This window comes from Pyrus communis, chromosome 13 (assembly GCF_963583255.1).
Source record: "Pyrus communis chromosome 13, drPyrComm1.1, whole genome shotgun sequence".
Lineage (NCBI taxonomy): Eukaryota > Viridiplantae > Streptophyta > Magnoliopsida > Rosales > Rosaceae > Pyrus > Pyrus communis.
The window spans coordinates 24,094,139-24,111,060 of record NC_084815.1 but is presented as its reverse complement, the minus strand read 5'-3'; the positions used below and the strand labels follow the sequence as shown (position 1 = coordinate 24,111,060).

Here is a 16,922-nt window from a genome sequence, read left to right as displayed (position 1 = left end):
AATTTTAAATAAAAAAATTACAATAATTTCTAACCGTACGATATACAATGAACGAATATAATTTGAAAATTTTCAGATCTTCGCAAAAAGAATCCGACGAGCATCCTTACTCACTTGGAAGTTGGTAGTTGGAAGAAAGGAGATTTATCTCCAGTCAGACAGTTGACTGATCAATCGTGCATCGCAGTACCGTACTATCGTGTACAGGGACAACTCACCCGTAAGTTTTAAATGCTGCAAGTTGTAACCCCAACGTTCGACATACATATAACTCTTTTAGTCAGTACATGTAATGGGTTTACTTATTAGCCTTAAGACATCGATAATAAGATGTTTAACCATTATATAAGATGGGTTTAATTATTATTTTTAAGATATAGATATATATAATAGAATGGTAATACCGTTTGATCTGTGTCTTACATTGTTTTATGACCGTAAAAGCTCGAATAGTTAATGATTTAAAATTTTCATATAAAGAAGTACAACACAACTTTCAGCAACAACGAAATTTGAAATAAGTGAATTAAGAACAATATTTCGAATTTTAAAAGGGCGTAATTCTTGACCGCATTAACAAATTCTTTAAAAAGAACCATTTTGAATGAAATTAGACTAAAAATTAAATATTAATGACATATGGTTCTTGATGGCATTAAAAAACTCTTAAAAAAAAAAAACGTCTTGAATAAAATTAGACTAGAAATAAATATTGATGGCATATGGCAAAAAATCTGACGACATAAAACATCAAATATCTATAAAAAAAATGATCGTTTTAGTAAATTGAAATTTGAGAAAGGATCAATTTATATCAATTTCTTAAAAACAATTCAAAACTAATTATATTGCTTTGAGCCTTTGAGCAAAAAAGGTTGGTTTTCGGTAAGACATAACCGAAAAAAATGGAGGGGAAGTGAGAGTGACTCAAGAACCGAAAAAAAGCATCCATGTGTTTGGCTCAGATTTGTCATTTGGGAGATCCAACACCAAATCACACTCAAACTCCTTCACATTACCCTCCTTCTCCATTGACTGATTGACATGAACTCCTCAGCTCTTCCGAATCCGTTTTCGAAAACCAGATTCCGTTTTTGAAAACATCCCTTTTTTTGTTTTTGGATTTATTTATTTATTCGAGAGGGAGAGAGGATCAGCAGCTGAAGAACGAGTACACCAGATGGGGTGCACATTCTCTGGTTTGGGCGCTCTGTACGACGCCGTGAACGGCGGAGGCGATGTGTGGATTAACGAGAATCGGTTCAAGATCGTGAGGCAGCTCGGGGAAGGTGGGTTCGCTTATGTGTTTTTGGTCAAGGAGGTGGTCGCCGACTCCTCCGCCTCGGGTGGTGGTGGTCTCGCCAAGAAATTCAAGGATCCCTCTCATGTCTCAGGTGATTCAATTTCTGGAAATTTGTTGATTTTTTATGTGTTTGTCAGATTTTGGGATCTGGGTAGTGATCTGTTTTAAGTTTTGTGAATCGAAAATGGTTGAAGTCTGTATCTTTGAGGAATTAGTGATCTGGGTCATTTCGATATGTGAATCTGAAATTATTGGTTTTGATTCTCTGAGCTGGGAAGCAATGGAGATTTGGCCAGTGAATTTGCTGAATCGAATTTAAAGTGTGACTCTTTTGTTCTTCGAATGTGCTGAGTGGTGGCATGCGTCGATTATTTGGTGATATGAATGTTTGATCTGTGACTCTATATCATTGTTTCAAAGAATGCTGTGACCTTTGCCGAGGATTGCGTTGATGAATGCATTTGTGATTTGGCCTTCATGTTCCTACTGTTTATGCTTGACTGATGCTCAGGTGATTGATCGGTTTGCAATTCAATTTCGGAAATGATTACAGCTTGCTTGTACTCTATTCTTTTGCAGATGATGGAACTTATGCTATGAAAAAAGTTCTCATTCAGAATAGTGAGCAGTTGGAGTTGGTGAAGGAAGAGATCCGTGTTTCTTCGCTGTTCAGTCATCCCAATCTGCTTCCGCTTCTTGATCATGCCATTATTGCCGTTAAGGTTAAAATCTGGATTACTTAATTTCATATGGCTTATACAATACTTTGGTTTTTTTCTTCTCAGAATGGTAGCCTTCCATGAAATCGAACATCGTTTTCAGTTTTCTTAATACTTTTCATGCAATTGATTCATATATAAATACTCTCTGGCTGACAGACAACACAAGAACAATCTTGGAACCATGAAGCATACTTGTTATTTCCAGTTCATCTGGATGGAACTTTACTGGACAATGCCAAGACTATGAAAGCTAAAAAGGAGTTCTTTTCCACCTCAGATGTTCTTCAAATATTCCGGCAGGTCAATGAATATATCATCCCTCTCTTTTTCCGTTGTAAATTAGCCTTCAACAATGCTACCAAGTTCTGGGGCAATTGATGTGCCATGTTCTGATTTCTTTTCCATGTCCCGTGATGATTTATCTTGTTGGTAAAACATATTTAGAAGCATCAGAACCGTTCTAACCTAGAAAAAACAATGTCGCAGCTTTGTGCAGGACTTAAGCATATGCACACTTTGGATCCGCCATATGCACATAATGATATCAAACCTGGTAACGTTCTGATAACCCATAGAAAAGGACAATCACCTCTTGCAATGTTGATGGATTTTGGCAGTGCTCGACCTGCGAGGAGGCAAATTCGCTCTCGTACAGAGGCACTACAGTTGCAGGTATATGTTTTAAAATCATTTTAGATTTTTCTAAACACATTTATTTTTGATGTAGTAACTGCAATTGTTCTTTTTTAGTATGCTTAATTAATGCCTACAAACTGATGTTGCTTATACTTACCTCCTTGATTTCAATTGGTTTAATACCGTCAAAGGACACCTTTGTATTGTTGGGTTCTCTCGTCTGGTAACTTTTAGTTGAAAAAACTATTGAAGTGATTTTTCTTGCTTGTTATGTAGGAATGGGCGTCTGAGCATTGCTCAGCACCATTTCGAGCTCCAGAGTTGTGGGATTGCCCGAGCCAAGCCGACATTGACGAGAGGACTGATGTATGGTCCTTAGGGTGCACTTTGTATGCAATACTGTGAGTACTGAGCTTTCTTTCTTGAACTTACTATTATAGCTCTGAAGTTTGAACATCGTATTGATCGTTTGCCTTCTGCCTCACTACTTCACTAGTAAATGTTTTCTGTTGGATTGTTTAAGAAACTGTTTTGATGTGTATATATATGCGTACCTATTACATATACATAACTGTTTCTGCCATGGACATGACACCTTTGTCTCGTATATTAACGGCTTACTGCCAAATACTCGATTGGTACTGTGATCTGCATCATTCTTGTCCGCCATAGAAGCAAAACTACGCCTCTATTTAGCTGCTGTAGCTATTTTTTCTCAATTCTGATGCCCAAGTTTTATTTAAAAGGTACGGAATGTCTCCATTTGAATATGCACTCGGCGAATCTGGAGGAAGCCTACAGTTGGCGATAGTCAACGTGCAGATAAAGTGGCCAGCTGGACCTAATCCTCCATATCCGGACGCTCTTCACCAGTTCATCACATGGATGCTTCAGCCGCAGGCTGCAGTCCGTCCTCGCATTGACGATATCCTGATACATGTGGACAAGTTGATCTCCAAGTTCTCCAGTTGAGATAATATAGAAGGAAAGAAAGTATGAAAACGAACTTTCTCTGCACGCGTCGACTTTGCACATTTCTGCGAACGTTCTTGAAGCCAGACGGACGTCACGTCGTGCGTTTTCTTTTGTACTCAAGGGTCCATAGGGCAACTGAGTTATAGCAGCTCCTCCATTATTACACAGTTTCTTACTTTTTTGCTGTAGGATTGGCAGTTTGTGAATTGGTTTATCGTTATCGTGCTCCTATCTCAACTGTTTGATTTTCGACCTTGTAAGTTATCAAACTGCTCGTCTCCCCTGGCTCGAATTCTTTCGATTAGTTAAAAATACAGTAATTTCGGTTCATTAAGCGAGCTGCAAGTTTAATTACAAAGCAGTTTATTTTGTTCATTTTATCGGATTGATGAAAGGAAGAACAACGAAAATGATGACGCAAATCATTCGAAGTTGGAACGTCTTCAACTATTGAGAAGATAAATATCGCTAAACCAAGAACTTGTTTATTATACAACTACAACTCGAACGATAGTAATTTTAGTATAATAAACTATGGTGGTTTTTCATCCTACCTCTTCGCTTCACTCAACTGTGTTACAGATATCAACAATACATAGACATTTGCTCGTGTGAATACGAAAAAATGGACGAACAGATTCGCTTGCCTGTTTATACGACATCATATGGATCTCATAAAAAATGTTTCAATGTAATCTAAAGAATACATAGGCACCTCACACGACGAGCTACCCTATGGTGAAAGCACAAACCTATCTCCGGCTCTCTCCCGGTGAGTTTGAACAGTCTTTTTACTGTCAGTCCTCGTGTTCATCATCCTCGCCTTCAGAATCTGCAGTCCACGTGAAAGGTAGCGTGAGCGAGGGGAAACATATGACGCTAGTTTGAAAACAAACAACCTTAAACCTCGAATCATTTTTTTTCGGACGGTTGCTGTCATGGTTTCTAGCTGGTACTCCTATTTTTCAATTACCGTTTTCCCCTATGCAAGTAAGATATCTGTCCAACTTATAAAACTATGAATTGAATAACTTGTTACCTGATCGAACATCGTCATCAACTTTCCCTCTAGCCTGAATTTGCTTCACAAGCATCTGAACCATCAACTTCCACCAATAAACATGACAAATGAGCAAGCAAATTAGAAGAGTATTAAACAAGTAATAGTATATAGATCCATCCACTATGTGCTTCTCCTTGTCCAACTTCAGAAGAGCTTCATAGCTGCCAGAAACAAATGGAACCAAAAATCAATCTTTGTATATGACATTACGAGAAAAAAGCGTCATTTAAGGAGGAAATTCAACAATTATATGATATTTTCTATGCCAATGTTAACGCCGAAAGGAAAACAGAAAATTTCTCTCTGCATATTTAGCTAACCTGGTACTCCATATTATCCAGAATGGAAAGTAAATAAGACGTAGTACTGTCCACGAGAGAACAAAAGTAACAAAAGCAACGCCGGCAAGAATTTCAAAGCCACAATATTTTGACAACTTTGCAATTTCTAAAAACACATCAGATCCTTCATGGAGAGCTAAAATGATCGAGCCAACTCGAGAAAACCTGCAGGGGGACAAAACAGATCATTAAGACACCAGAAAAGATAGAGGCAAGCCTGAAAAAACAAAAAGCGAAGAAGCAAGCTGAGATGCTTTAAAACTTACTTGAATATGTAAGATGCCACAATTAAAATCGTAGTTGCTACATGATGAGCCATTGACACCACAAAGTCAGAACGCCTTGTTTCCCAAAACACCAAAGCAAAGGTGGAGTAGATGTAGAATCCAGCGGAATACATGTACAGTCCCTTCAATTTTAATCTGCCAAAAGGGGATATGCAAGGCCAGGTGAGATGCAAAAGGTAATTGTTTGTAGAGCAAAATTACACATATGATCAGAAATCAAAGTAAACAAAAGCTACTATTCACTTTGACACTGAACAATGATTTCTAAACTGAGTTAAGAGACGAACTTGGTTTTCTGGTCGGGCCAAATCTGATCGCCAGGCCCTACCCAAAAGTATCTGGTTTTGGTGAACCAAGGCTCGTTGTATGTAACAGAAAGGGCCAAAATCTCTGCAGTGAAAAAATACACACATTTGAATGCTGACTCTTTGAATTTACTAACTTTCTTCCGATTATCGCGTTTCTCAACATTCACCAATGCATGCTTCTTTCCAAACAAAAGGCGCTTTGCTAATCTCTGCCAAAAAACAAAAAGCCAAAAGTACAATTCAAACCGTAAGGACCAAAGTTTTCAAGTCTACCAAAGATAGCCCCCACAAAGCAATGAAACATGTAACGTAGATCAACATTATATTGACGCAAAGCTTCGGATGGTTAGATTTGCATTTCTCATACATTGATACAAAAAGAAGTTTTCCGAGCTTAGGATTTCCATATGACTAATAAGTTGGGCATGGTAATTATCTTTGCACAAAATTGGAATCTGTGGGATTGCATTCATTTGGGGATTTCAACAGTAACCGCGAAAGGATCACAACTTTCATGAATGACAATACTAAGAATTAAAAAAACCCAACAAAATAAGAGCAAAAAGATCACAACTTTAAACCGTAAATGTTAACAATGCAGCCTGAGACCCAATTTCATTACCATTTTCTACAATTTGATGGTTCTAAAGTAACGTCAAGCGAATGCACGTGATCATCTGGTCTAGCGGCACTCAGTCTCCGCTTTATTGGAGCACGTAACGAGTTCAAATCTCACAAACGACAGTAGTTGATAAAAAGGAAAGCAGCATCAAGTGAATGAAATTGAAATTAAATCATGTTCTCCCACAAATAATTACAGAGTGCAAAACTAGTTCCGTTCCAAAATACAATAAAATTCAATTGTCTGATAAATTTGAGAGTACCAGGAGTTGTACCTCAAAGAAGAAGATGTCCAGGACGAGCCTGAGTGAAGGGAAAAGAAGAACGAACAAGGGGAGGACAAAGAAGTCATTGGGCACTGGGTACGACTCCTCCTCCCAGTTGAGTTTGACCGAATCACTGATTCCGAACAGACCCATTATTTCCTCCATCAAACCCAAGAATCTGCAGAGGCGGTGGAGGAGCCGGCGGAACGCGTCGTAGATCGGTGTTCGAGGAAGATGAAAAGGCGATTTGACTTTTGAAAAGCGTACGCACAACAACTCAACGGTTTTTGACCGGTATATTTTATCGGGTCATGCAGTCTAAGATGACCCGGTTTGGATATATCCGATTTTAAGCGGGCTATGTTTTGTGTGAAATTTAGAAACGTGGGCCTATTTTGACGATTCAATTGGCCCAAATCAATGATACTCCGTTTTTACAAAATAATAGAATATTGGCAAGGACTTTACAACGGCACAAGGAGAGACACTCTCGTATCACTAATTCTCGACGTGGTTAGCGTCTATTAGACATGTGGTACATTTTCTGAACATGTGACAAGTATATAGTGGACAAGTAACACCATTGAAACTATATCTTAACTGTAATAGATAATCTCTCAATCAGAAGGCTGCTCGATAACCAAGTTCTAAGGTATAATTCCTATCCCTATGCATTCAGATTAGATTTTTCCTCACCGTAAGAGTCTAATATTAGATTAGTGTCAAATAAAAGAAAACGTTAGGTCATTAAATTATGTAACAAATTCGTCACAAATATATATTTGTTATCGTCACATTTATCCATTCGAGTTAAACTTTAGACTGGAGACAAATATGGTAGACCAAAATGTTTATTTCGTGTGTACTAATTTAATCCATTCAATTGTCTTTCGAAGCAAGAAAATTATTTAAAAAAGAAGAGCACGTTTGAGAATGAATATGTTATCTTTTTTTCTTGGAAGAATATTGACTAGAGTTAGGCATGTATTATTTCTAGTATCACATGTGGATGCTAGGTTAAGTAGCAACATATGACGCAGAATAATACTAGGATACACACACACACACACACACGATATATTCGATCTTGTAGGCAGCGTCTTTGTCACAGAGTGGTGCTATACACATACATTATTTTTAATTTTCGACCGCTAGTCGGCAAAACAACTATTTTGTCCTAAAACGAAGAAATGTGAGATTTCATTATAAAATTAATTAGCAATATGAGGAGTAGTCTAATTTTTTGATCGAAAACTGAATTTTCATTTCTGTAAAAATAACAGAGGACAAGAGATTTGGAGGAGTAGCCTAATGAGCGCTTAATTCGAAAAACTCCATTAGAGATGCTCTAAGAGGCTCCCTCGAACATTGCTCGAGCTCTGTCTACACCCATTAACCAATGCTCAAACCCCCTCCATTATTTCCGTCAAAACTTCCCTAAGCTTATTTCTTATTTGTTCATAGAATTAAAAGAATAAGAGTACATAGTTTGAATGCAATGTCACGTAAACTAATAGTCACATTTCATGCAAAATATGTAACAATTTCCATGAAATTTTCGGAGTAAAATTTCCTACAGATACAACTAGTACTGTGCCTTGGCATGCTTGCATTTACTATCTAGGGTTTTCATCAATCGGCTGTACAATGTAGTCCAGATCGATGGCAAACGCTCTTCAAGCCGAGAAAGATTTATATGACATGAGTAAAATGTCACTGTAGCGTTATGCACATTGCTTATTTCAATGACACGGTGTGCCCCAAACTACCTGAACTTAAAACTATTAAATTTTATTACCGGTTTAAACGTAGTGACGGACGACCGTTAAATATAAGGATCAAATATGTGTTGGCATAGAGTGCATACATGCACTCATGAAATTTTTATTGAGAAAACTCTTAGCCTTTACATAGAAATGTTCTCTTGGTTGAGAGTAACTTGTACGACATGACTACATTTCTCTATAATGATGTTTCGTGTCAATAATAAAGAGAAAACCAGCGTTGACAAACATTGTCCGATTTCGAAAACAGTACTCACGTGGGAAGGAAGACAAGGGAGAAGCAAATCGGGATGTGATCAACGCAAAAGGACACGCAGCAAGAATAATACATTATGCATGGGCCTCACCCCTGTCTCCTCCTCCTAATATTATATATATATGTGTGTATATATATGTGTGTGTTGTATTGTAGCTAAGTGGTTCGATTCTAGCCACTGAAGAGAAATTGGAAGTGGGAAACAGCCAAAAATCTTGCTCAAAAGTATCGGGGGCATGGTGTTCCCCAAACCCTCTGGATTATTAAACTCTTTAACTTCGTTTTGTTCTTGCCCTTTCCTAATCAAAGAGGGCCCCATCGCATGACTTGTCAATTATATATCCATGCATTTTACAGGCAAATCACATCTACTAGAAGCACATTTTACATTACAGTTCGTGATAGGTTTGAAATGTCGTTATAGAATCATCTCGTTGTAAGGGAGTTCTTCTCGGATTATAGGGTACTGGTCTTTTACCATTGGCTTCAAGAGTTTGCACATTCATAATGTCAGCCGCTCATCTCATCAGCTCATGCATTGGAATACTGATTACGGCTTTAAAAAGTGAAGGATTCAGATTCTTTCCTCTTCTATTTTTTTTTCTCTCCGGTTCTTTTGAATTTGAATGTCCGTGATTAAATTAGGTTAAAAATTTGTGTTAACTTTACACACACGCACACGCACACGCACACGCACACGCACATATATATATATATATATATATATATAAAGAGAGAGAGAGAGAGGAGAAGATGAGATTTGGATATCCAACAGTATGTCGTTTCAAGAGTTATTGCAGAAGTAAATATTTACTTTTACTTTTGCTTGTGGAAGATATCTGTCCGATGGATCACTATAAATTCACACATCCAAACTTACGCCCTCGCGAAAGCAGTACAAGAAGCACAGAAGGAGAGCAATAAATAACAAGACAAGCACATGGTTTCTTCAAGATTTATCTGATAAGTTGATATGAAATTTCAATATTTGCGGCAGCATGTATGAATATATAATATTAGTGATATAATAATTCATAAATAATAATATTATTAGTTGGATCCATAAAGTCACTTTTTTTACTCAATTGAACATATATATTTGTGTGAAACTCACTTCGTAATGTTTATTTTTAACTATTTAAACTGTTTATCTTTCAGAATATTATTCATATATCATTTTTTGCAAAAATTAGACAAATTTAAAACTATTAAGACATTCATTTGTAATGAAAAAAATAAACGAATATGGTTCCACAAAGAAATCTTAAACTTTAAATCCAACGATCATATGAATTCAAATTTGGATGATTTTTTATAAACATGATATTTAAAAGATAAATAATTCGAATCGTTTAAATACATTATAAAATGAATCTACAAAAATACGTATAAAAAAATAATTCGGATTGTTAAAATATATTACAAATTATTTTATATAATTTTTGGGTGTTGATAGTATTTTTGAGAAAAATGATCCTAGCCGGATCATTTTCTTAAGAATTCCGTAATTGTGATCGTTTATCGTATATCGCGTGGTCAATTTTTATTAAGTATTATTTATATTTAATTTTAAATTTAAAATAATTTTTGATCGCACGATATATAATAAACGATCACGATTACAAAATTCTTAAATCTCCATGAACCCTTTCCATTTTTTGAAACGATGTCGACGGTACTATAATATATTGAATTAACATAGCAAGCTGGATTGCACATTGGGATTATTGAGCTGTTAAAAGGATTAGGACCTGTGTTCTGTTTTCTTCTCTTCCCCCAATAACAAAACAAAAGACATAATCGTTGCCTTTAGGAGACACACATCATCAAAACAATCAATTTGGTGGAGAACATAGCTACCCCTAGCAGACATAGGTTTTTGACTAGTTCCTATCTATTGATCAAATAAAACCTACAACTCCAAGGTAGAACTCACACAAAAGAGAATTGCTAATGCGACGTTTCTCTCAAAACTGCTATACAGGAGAAAGTTAAAATACGTAACAACTTGTGGTATGTTTGTGACGCAACGATCTTAGTTATACAAATTCTTGTCTGTATAAGAAGGAAGTAGGACTTACACATGATTGGTTCATTGTCATGTGATGTTTTGGTCCAATAATTTATTGTAATGGAAAGTTTTTTTACACATGACTGTCAAGGTTTCAGAATCGGGCCAGTTGTCTACAACTAATCACATCGATATTATCTCAACTTAACCACATGCACAACTCAACATGTGTGAAATTTTATCACAAAAGGCTTTAATATGATTAATAATGTAACCATTCATTCATAAGTAGTAAGATATTGCGTCTATCCAAGTTTCTGATGTAAGATTGTATCCTTTAACAATGATAATATGTAATTAGACTGCGACACCACAATGACAATATATAATTAGACTGCGACGCTACAGTAACAACGAACATGTTCCATTGAGAAAGGATGTTCCATTTTAAATGACAAGTAGGGATTTTTTATAAGGGTGTGAAAGCTAAATGAGATAGAGAGGAGGTCCTATTGTATTCCCTATTAAAAACACCGTGTATGGAACTCATACAATGTTATTCTCTCTCTCTCTCTGGTTTTTTCTTTCTGCATCTGCATTTAAGGCTTCACCATTGGGGAGAGAAACCCAATGAGCCCTAGTGAGTGAGCAACCACCAATGTCCTTTCAAATTCATGAGAGATAGCAAAAGCTTTAAGCTTTGGTTTGTGCAGGATAGATTATTCACTTTCACTGACGGCAGCTTCTAGCTAGCTAGCTGTCTTTCTGCTCAGTAAAAAAGCCGGAGAATTAATTGGTATTTAGATTTCCAGGCAGTGTGGTAGTAGCACTCTCAGTTATTGCAGGCAGCTTATTGGCTTTTTGTATAAGTAGAGGGAGAGCAGTGCTTCTGGCTTTTGTGGTGTTGCTTTCAAATGTGAGATTGGTAAGCTTTGTTCTCTCTCTCTCTCTCTCTCGAAGAACTTTTCCTTTCTTTTTTTACTTTGATTACAAGCGATATTATTACTTTGAGCTAAACTAAGGGGAGAGGGGAGGGTTTGAATGCGCAGTCGGTTAAAGAGAAAGATCTTATCGACGGGGCAATCCACGTGTTACAATAAGAAATCTTAGTTGTTTTTACCTCCGTTTTACTGTGTTTTTACCCTGTTTTCCCCTGCTTTTGGTTTCTGTTAATTCAGTTTTCTGTTGGGTTTGATCTGTAAATTCAGTTATGGAGTCTGGAAAAATGCTTGGAGCTGCGGAGGAATGCCACAGCAGTGAATCCGGGTGGACGATGTACATTGGCTCCCGCCTGGAAGGCGAAAACAACGGTGGCATGCATCACGAAGAAGACGATGAAGGTGGAGAAAATTATGGTGGTCATCGTAAGGGTGAAGAGAGTGACGATTCAATGGTCTCTGATGCCTCGTCCGGCCCGAGCCATCATCACGGCCGTCCATCTAGGTCAGGACAGGGCGTGGCAGCTGCTGAGAAAAAGGGAAAGAAGAAGCCGGCGAAGGAGAAGCAAACCAGAGGTGGAAGGAGAAAGCAGGAGGAGAAAAAAGACAAGGCGTTGTTGATTCACGGCAAGAAACGCTGAGGCGGAAACCAACTGGAAAAGGGTATTTTGGGAAAGAAGAAATTGATTAAGTAGATGTTTTTTGATGTTCTTAATCATCAGCTAATTGCTATTATTTTGTAGTTAATCGGGTAATTAGTAATGGGGTTAGCTGATCAATTGTATCTCAGGTAGAAAAATAGGGGTACAATTTAATTTTATGACTATGGTTTCGTTATGGGATTGGCTTTTAGAGTTATTGTTTGAGGATTCGCTGAAGGGGCGACGTAGAGAAATTTATTGATGCACGAAATGGGAGACTTAATATCCATATCCAAATCCCATCAAGCGAATCCTCAAAAACGACGCCCTGCATAGAGTAGAAAATAGATAGAGTAAAATAAATATTGCTGCAAAACCAATTGCATAAAATATAAGAAAAATTAATGAAAATGATTTAAAATTTTTTAATTTTAACGATAAGGATAAAATAAAAGGTAAAGTGAATAATATTATGACTGATTTTTTAGTTTTAAAATGAAGTTTTTCGTTAAAACGAACAGTATCGGAAGCTTTTCGTTAATGTTCTTAATAATATAGCCTTGAACAGAAGTTGCAGATACATTCAAGTGAAACCATAAGGGAAGATGACCAAAATGTTAGCCGAAACTGGCAGGCTGTGTAGCCTGTGACTTCACCTTCTCACACGGTTTGCTTCCGTTCTGCGTCGCATCGTTTAAGGTAGCGGTCATGGACTTGGCGGTCTTCTTCCTTTTGGTTGGAGATTCTCGCGTTGTCTCCTCAATAACTATGGGGAGATTTTGCGTTTGATCTCTTTGGCCGGTAACTTCCCTTTGTCCAAGGGTCTTGACCTCATAAGCACCATGGAAACGCCGGTCTAAAATACGTTCATAATCTGAGGGGTTGGCATTTTCAGCCAAAGAACCGTTTCGCCAATCGTCAACATCTCAAGGACCAAGGTTTGGAGAAGAAGCAACCCCGATAAGATAGGCAACCAAAATATTATTGACAACGAAACCAAACACAACATTTCTACTGATGCCAATCGAACGGCCAGGAGGGGAGTTCTATAGTGCCCTGAATGTGAGTAGCGCGAATAGCTGCGTTCAAATCAACGAGAAATGGATCGTACCTGTCTGAAGAGTAATGTTCTTTGTGCCGGCAAGGTTGTGAAAATGTGGTGCATCATTGTGGCTGGACAGCCTTACGATTTGGAATGTATAGAGCGCGGATGCATGCAGAGATGTGGGCTCTGGTGGCAAGAGTCCATGGATAAACAATCCAGCATATGCTGAAAGAGCAGAAAAATGCAGAAAACAGCCAACTCTAATGCAAATCAGTTGCAAAATATCAATGTCTCAAGCACTTTTGCCACAGAATTCGACATTCCAAAACATCAAAACATACTCAAGATTCTAAATGTTGACATTGCTACCTAAATTTATCACTAGCAATCCAAATTTTGCACAATTTCCCACAGTGAATGGGACCTTGTATCGGAATCCATGCATAGAATAACACGGTGATAGTAGGTCCAATCCACTATCTGGAACTGGTCGACTGTGGTACTGGCTGTGGCTTTGAAGGACTCGGTTCCAGTCTGTCTGGCTGTGGCTTTGGAGGACTCGGTTCCAGTCTGTATGGTTATGGCTTCGGAGTATTCGCTTCCAGTCTGTATAGCAGCATTTGAAACGGAAACCTTGTCCTTGGTCTTCTTCCTTTTGTTCGGAGGAGGGCCTTGGGTTGTTCCCCTAACAAATATTGGGATAATTTGCCTTTGTTTACCATCTCCGACCTCATAACCACTATAAAAACGATAATCTTCAAGGACGCGGTCCAATGTTTCCTCATCAAGTTTTACAACAATTTGCCTTCTTTCAATGGTCCTCACCTCATAACCACCATAAAAATGTCGATCGTTAACACGGTCATAGGACAGCGGATTGACATTTTCAGGCACAATTCCGTTTTGCCAATCATCAACATCTCTGAATCCAAGATTGGGAGTACAGGCAGCTCCGAGTATAAAGGCAACCCTGACATCCTCCATCGTGTAGTTTCCTTCGAGAGGAAACCAAGCACAACACTTGCAGTCCTCGTGCCAGTCGAATAGCCAAAATGGCCTCCCTAGGTTGTCTGATCCAACGGTTGATGTTCTCCAATATCCCTTCATATTCGCAATAATTCCTCGAACCAAATTACGATCCAAAACAAAGTTCTCGATGTTGAATGGATTATCAGTACCCCAAGCTGGACTGTCACTGAGAACAGGAACATATACAGTATCTTCCGGAGTGCCCTTACTGTGAGTAGGCCGAATATCTGCATTCAGATGAATCAGAAAGGCATCATATTCCGATGAACAATAAACTTCTTCGTGCGAGTAATGCTTTAAAAATGTAATGGAGCATAGCGTCTGGACAGCCTCGCGATTTGAAACATACAGATCGTGTATCCATGCCGAGATGTAACATCTTGTGGCATGAGTCCGCGGAGTTATGCCTGATGGAAGGGCAGACTCTTCGAATAGATACTTTAACCGTTGCCATTGACACTGAAAGAGAGGAATGTAGAGCGAGACCAGTTGATCGAAGATGGTCTGAAGATGTAAGCTAACACAGCGGGTGACGCGTTCCTTGCGCCGTACCCTAATGCAACCTGCTTCTAGTAGATACTTTGTTGCTCTTGACAGACCGTCCTTGAACGAGTCGTCTTCCATCGTAGTCAAAACTCAAAATTTAAACTCATCAAGTCGTCTTCCACCTTGCCCTACGAACATACAAAAATTTGGACTGCATTCAAATTCCGAAATTTACAAAGAACAAACTTTAATATCTTCTGCATTATCTTGATTTCGAGTAACACAGTTGGGATGTTTAAATTCAACAAAAAAAAAAAATACATAATCCTCGGATCTGAACAAAGAAACCCTAAACAAAAAGAAAAGACTTTGACTTAGGTGTAAATTAACTAATTAATTGAAAAAACCATAACAAAAGCAAAGGTCTGTATGTATGTATGTATGTATGTATGTATGTACCTTTGAGATTAACTTACTCAGTTCTTCTCAAAGAAAACCAAGTTCCTCCAACGACCCAAAATTCTGTGAACCTAAAAGCTGTATCTCAGAAATTTTCTAGGGTTTGTTTCTCGTGCTATCGATCTGGCAACTTGACCATCCAACTCTTGTATCTGTGCCAATTTTTTGGAAATTTCAAACGTTTTCTTGTCTGGTAAAATGTAAAAGTTATTTATGTTGATATTTAAAGAGTAAGAAAAAGAGTGCTAACTCATTGTAGACTAGTCCGCTTCTCCATTCCTTAGTGTATATAATATCATTTGTGTAAAAAAAAAAAAAATGTAAGAAAATGAGTAGTACTACTAGGGATGGCAACGGTTCGGTTTGTGAACAGAAATGTTATATCCATTAAAATTAACCATATCCATAATTGCAAATTAACCATCGGGGAAACGGATTCCTCATTGGTTAACGATTTTATCTATGTTTGTCAATACAAAAAATATATTTGTTCAGTTGACGCATTATAATTTAGTATATATTAATTTCGTCATTAAACATTTGATGTATAAAGTCATTCAATGAATTGGTCTTGTGAAATATAAAAACGAAAGCATTGAATTTAAAACATTGATGATGTTGATTGATATTTGGTATCTCTCATACGCACCATTGAATTCTCATTGATTTCGATTCAAAACTTTTGTACTTTCACACAAATGCGACTTTTGATCCAAAATATACCAGAACTTTCATATGCAAATTTATTTTATTCGGACGGTTATTCACAGTTATTGAATTTAATAGTTAGAATTGTCATCCTTTACCATCTCCAAAGGAAATGTCAAATCTTAAGTGGAATTCCATGTAATCAAATTTTAAGGTGGGAGTAAGCTCCAACCGATATATGGATTGACATATAAGACCATCTCCAAAGGAAATGTCAAATTATAAGATTTAAATTACAATTGATAGTTGATGTGGCAATCTGAAACCTTATGTTAAATTTTGTAATTCTCCAATTGAATTGTTAAATGTTATTTTATTATTCAAATGTTATTGAAATATTAGTGGAATAAGGAACCCACTATTAAAATGAACTAAAAATAAATTTGACATCAAATCACTAAGCCTTCAAATCCACGTAGCAAATAACACTTCGGTTGAAGAAACTTTTAACGTCAAATATGCGCAGTGGCATTCCACTTAGGATTTTGACATCTCATTTGGAGATACTCTAAGTTTTCATATGTCAAATTTGACATATGAGAAAATATGATGTCAAATAATTTTTAATTATTTTATTATGTGAATCTCATTAATGCATCAATTATAGATCTTGAAACTTTATTTTAATTGATTTCATTTTAAAATAGATCCTACAAATATCATTTAAAACGAAAAAAATATCAATTGGAAAAAGAAAAAAAAATCTGATATTGCTACATCAACCATCAAATTAACATTTAACATTTATGTGAAACGTCAGCTACCCATACTATTATTTTTACTTTTCACGCATTCTTTTAATATTTTACTATTAAACTAAATGAATTGATGAAGGTTAACGATGGAATAATCAACAAATGTACGTGAAAGTAAAAATATGTGAAAGGGCAAATTCGTTGTAATTTCATAAAATGGAAATAAGGAAACAAAAAAGCGCGCCAGGATACGACACATCGACAAAACCACAAGTGGTGACGTGGACAAAATCTAACCTTTGCCAATTGCCATCCCCTTCATTTCTTTCTTCCTTCTTCTCACTCGGT

At 37.0% G+C, this 16,922-nt stretch overlaps 2 protein-coding genes across 2 annotated transcripts; one reads left to right on the top strand and one right to left on the bottom strand.

Moving 5' to 3' along the window:
• The first annotated feature begins 896 nt into the window (after positions 1 to 896).
• LOC137712937 (uncharacterized) lies at positions 897 to 3,966 on the top strand. Its single transcript, XM_068452144.1, has 6 exons — positions 897 to 1,394; positions 1,883 to 2,025; positions 2,182 to 2,325; positions 2,512 to 2,697; positions 2,938 to 3,062; positions 3,408 to 3,966. The coding sequence occupies exons 1-6, from the start codon at positions 1,181 to 1,183 to the stop codon at positions 3,631 to 3,633; spliced, it is 1,038 nt and encodes a 345-aa protein (XP_068308245.1). The 5' UTR covers positions 897 to 1,180; the 3' UTR covers positions 3,634 to 3,966.
• Positions 3,967 to 4,097: 131 nt separating this feature from the next.
• On the bottom strand, positions 4,098 to 6,746 carry LOC137712938 (ceramide synthase 1 LOH3-like). The gene is made up of 6 exons (XM_068452145.1): positions 6,532 to 6,746; positions 5,615 to 5,844; positions 5,307 to 5,462; positions 5,020 to 5,205; positions 4,676 to 4,860; positions 4,098 to 4,468 (listed from the first exon to the last, which is right to left on the bottom strand). Exons 1-6 carry the CDS (start codon positions 6,685 to 6,687, stop codon positions 4,434 to 4,436), a joined length of 948 nt encoding a protein of 315 aa, XP_068308246.1. The 5' UTR covers positions 6,688 to 6,746; the 3' UTR covers positions 4,098 to 4,433.
• Between the last annotated feature and the right edge of the window lie 10,176 nt (positions 6,747 to 16,922).

What these genes read in the sequence shown, in the direction of transcription:
- LOC137712937 (XM_068452144.1), top strand. Translation starts at nt 1,181, where the DNA reads ATGGGGTGCACATTCTCTGGTTTGGGCGCTCTGTACGACGCCGTGAAC. An exon ending in GGATCCCTCTCATGTCTCAG is followed by an intron (nt 1,395 to 1,882) that starts GTGATTCAATTT and finishes ATTCTTTTGCAG; the next exon opens with ATGATGGAACTTATGCTATG. An exon ending in TGCACTTTGTATGCAATACT is followed by an intron (nt 3,063 to 3,407) that starts GTGAGTACTGAG and finishes TTTATTTAAAAG; the next exon opens with GTACGGAATGTCTCCATTTG.
- LOC137712938 (XM_068452145.1), bottom strand. Translation starts at nt 6,687, where the DNA reads ATGGAGGAAATAATGGGTCTGTTCGGAATCAGTGATTCGGTCAAACTC. An exon ending in TGGACATCTTCTTCTTTGAG is followed by an intron (nt 5,845 to 6,531) that starts GTACAACTCCTG and finishes GTTTTTTGGCAG; the next exon opens with AGATTAGCAAAGCGCCTTTT. An exon ending in TGATGACGATGTTCGATCAG is followed by an intron (nt 4,469 to 4,675) that starts GTAACAAGTTAT and finishes CGTGGACTGCAG; the next exon opens with ATTCTGAAGGCGAGGATGAT.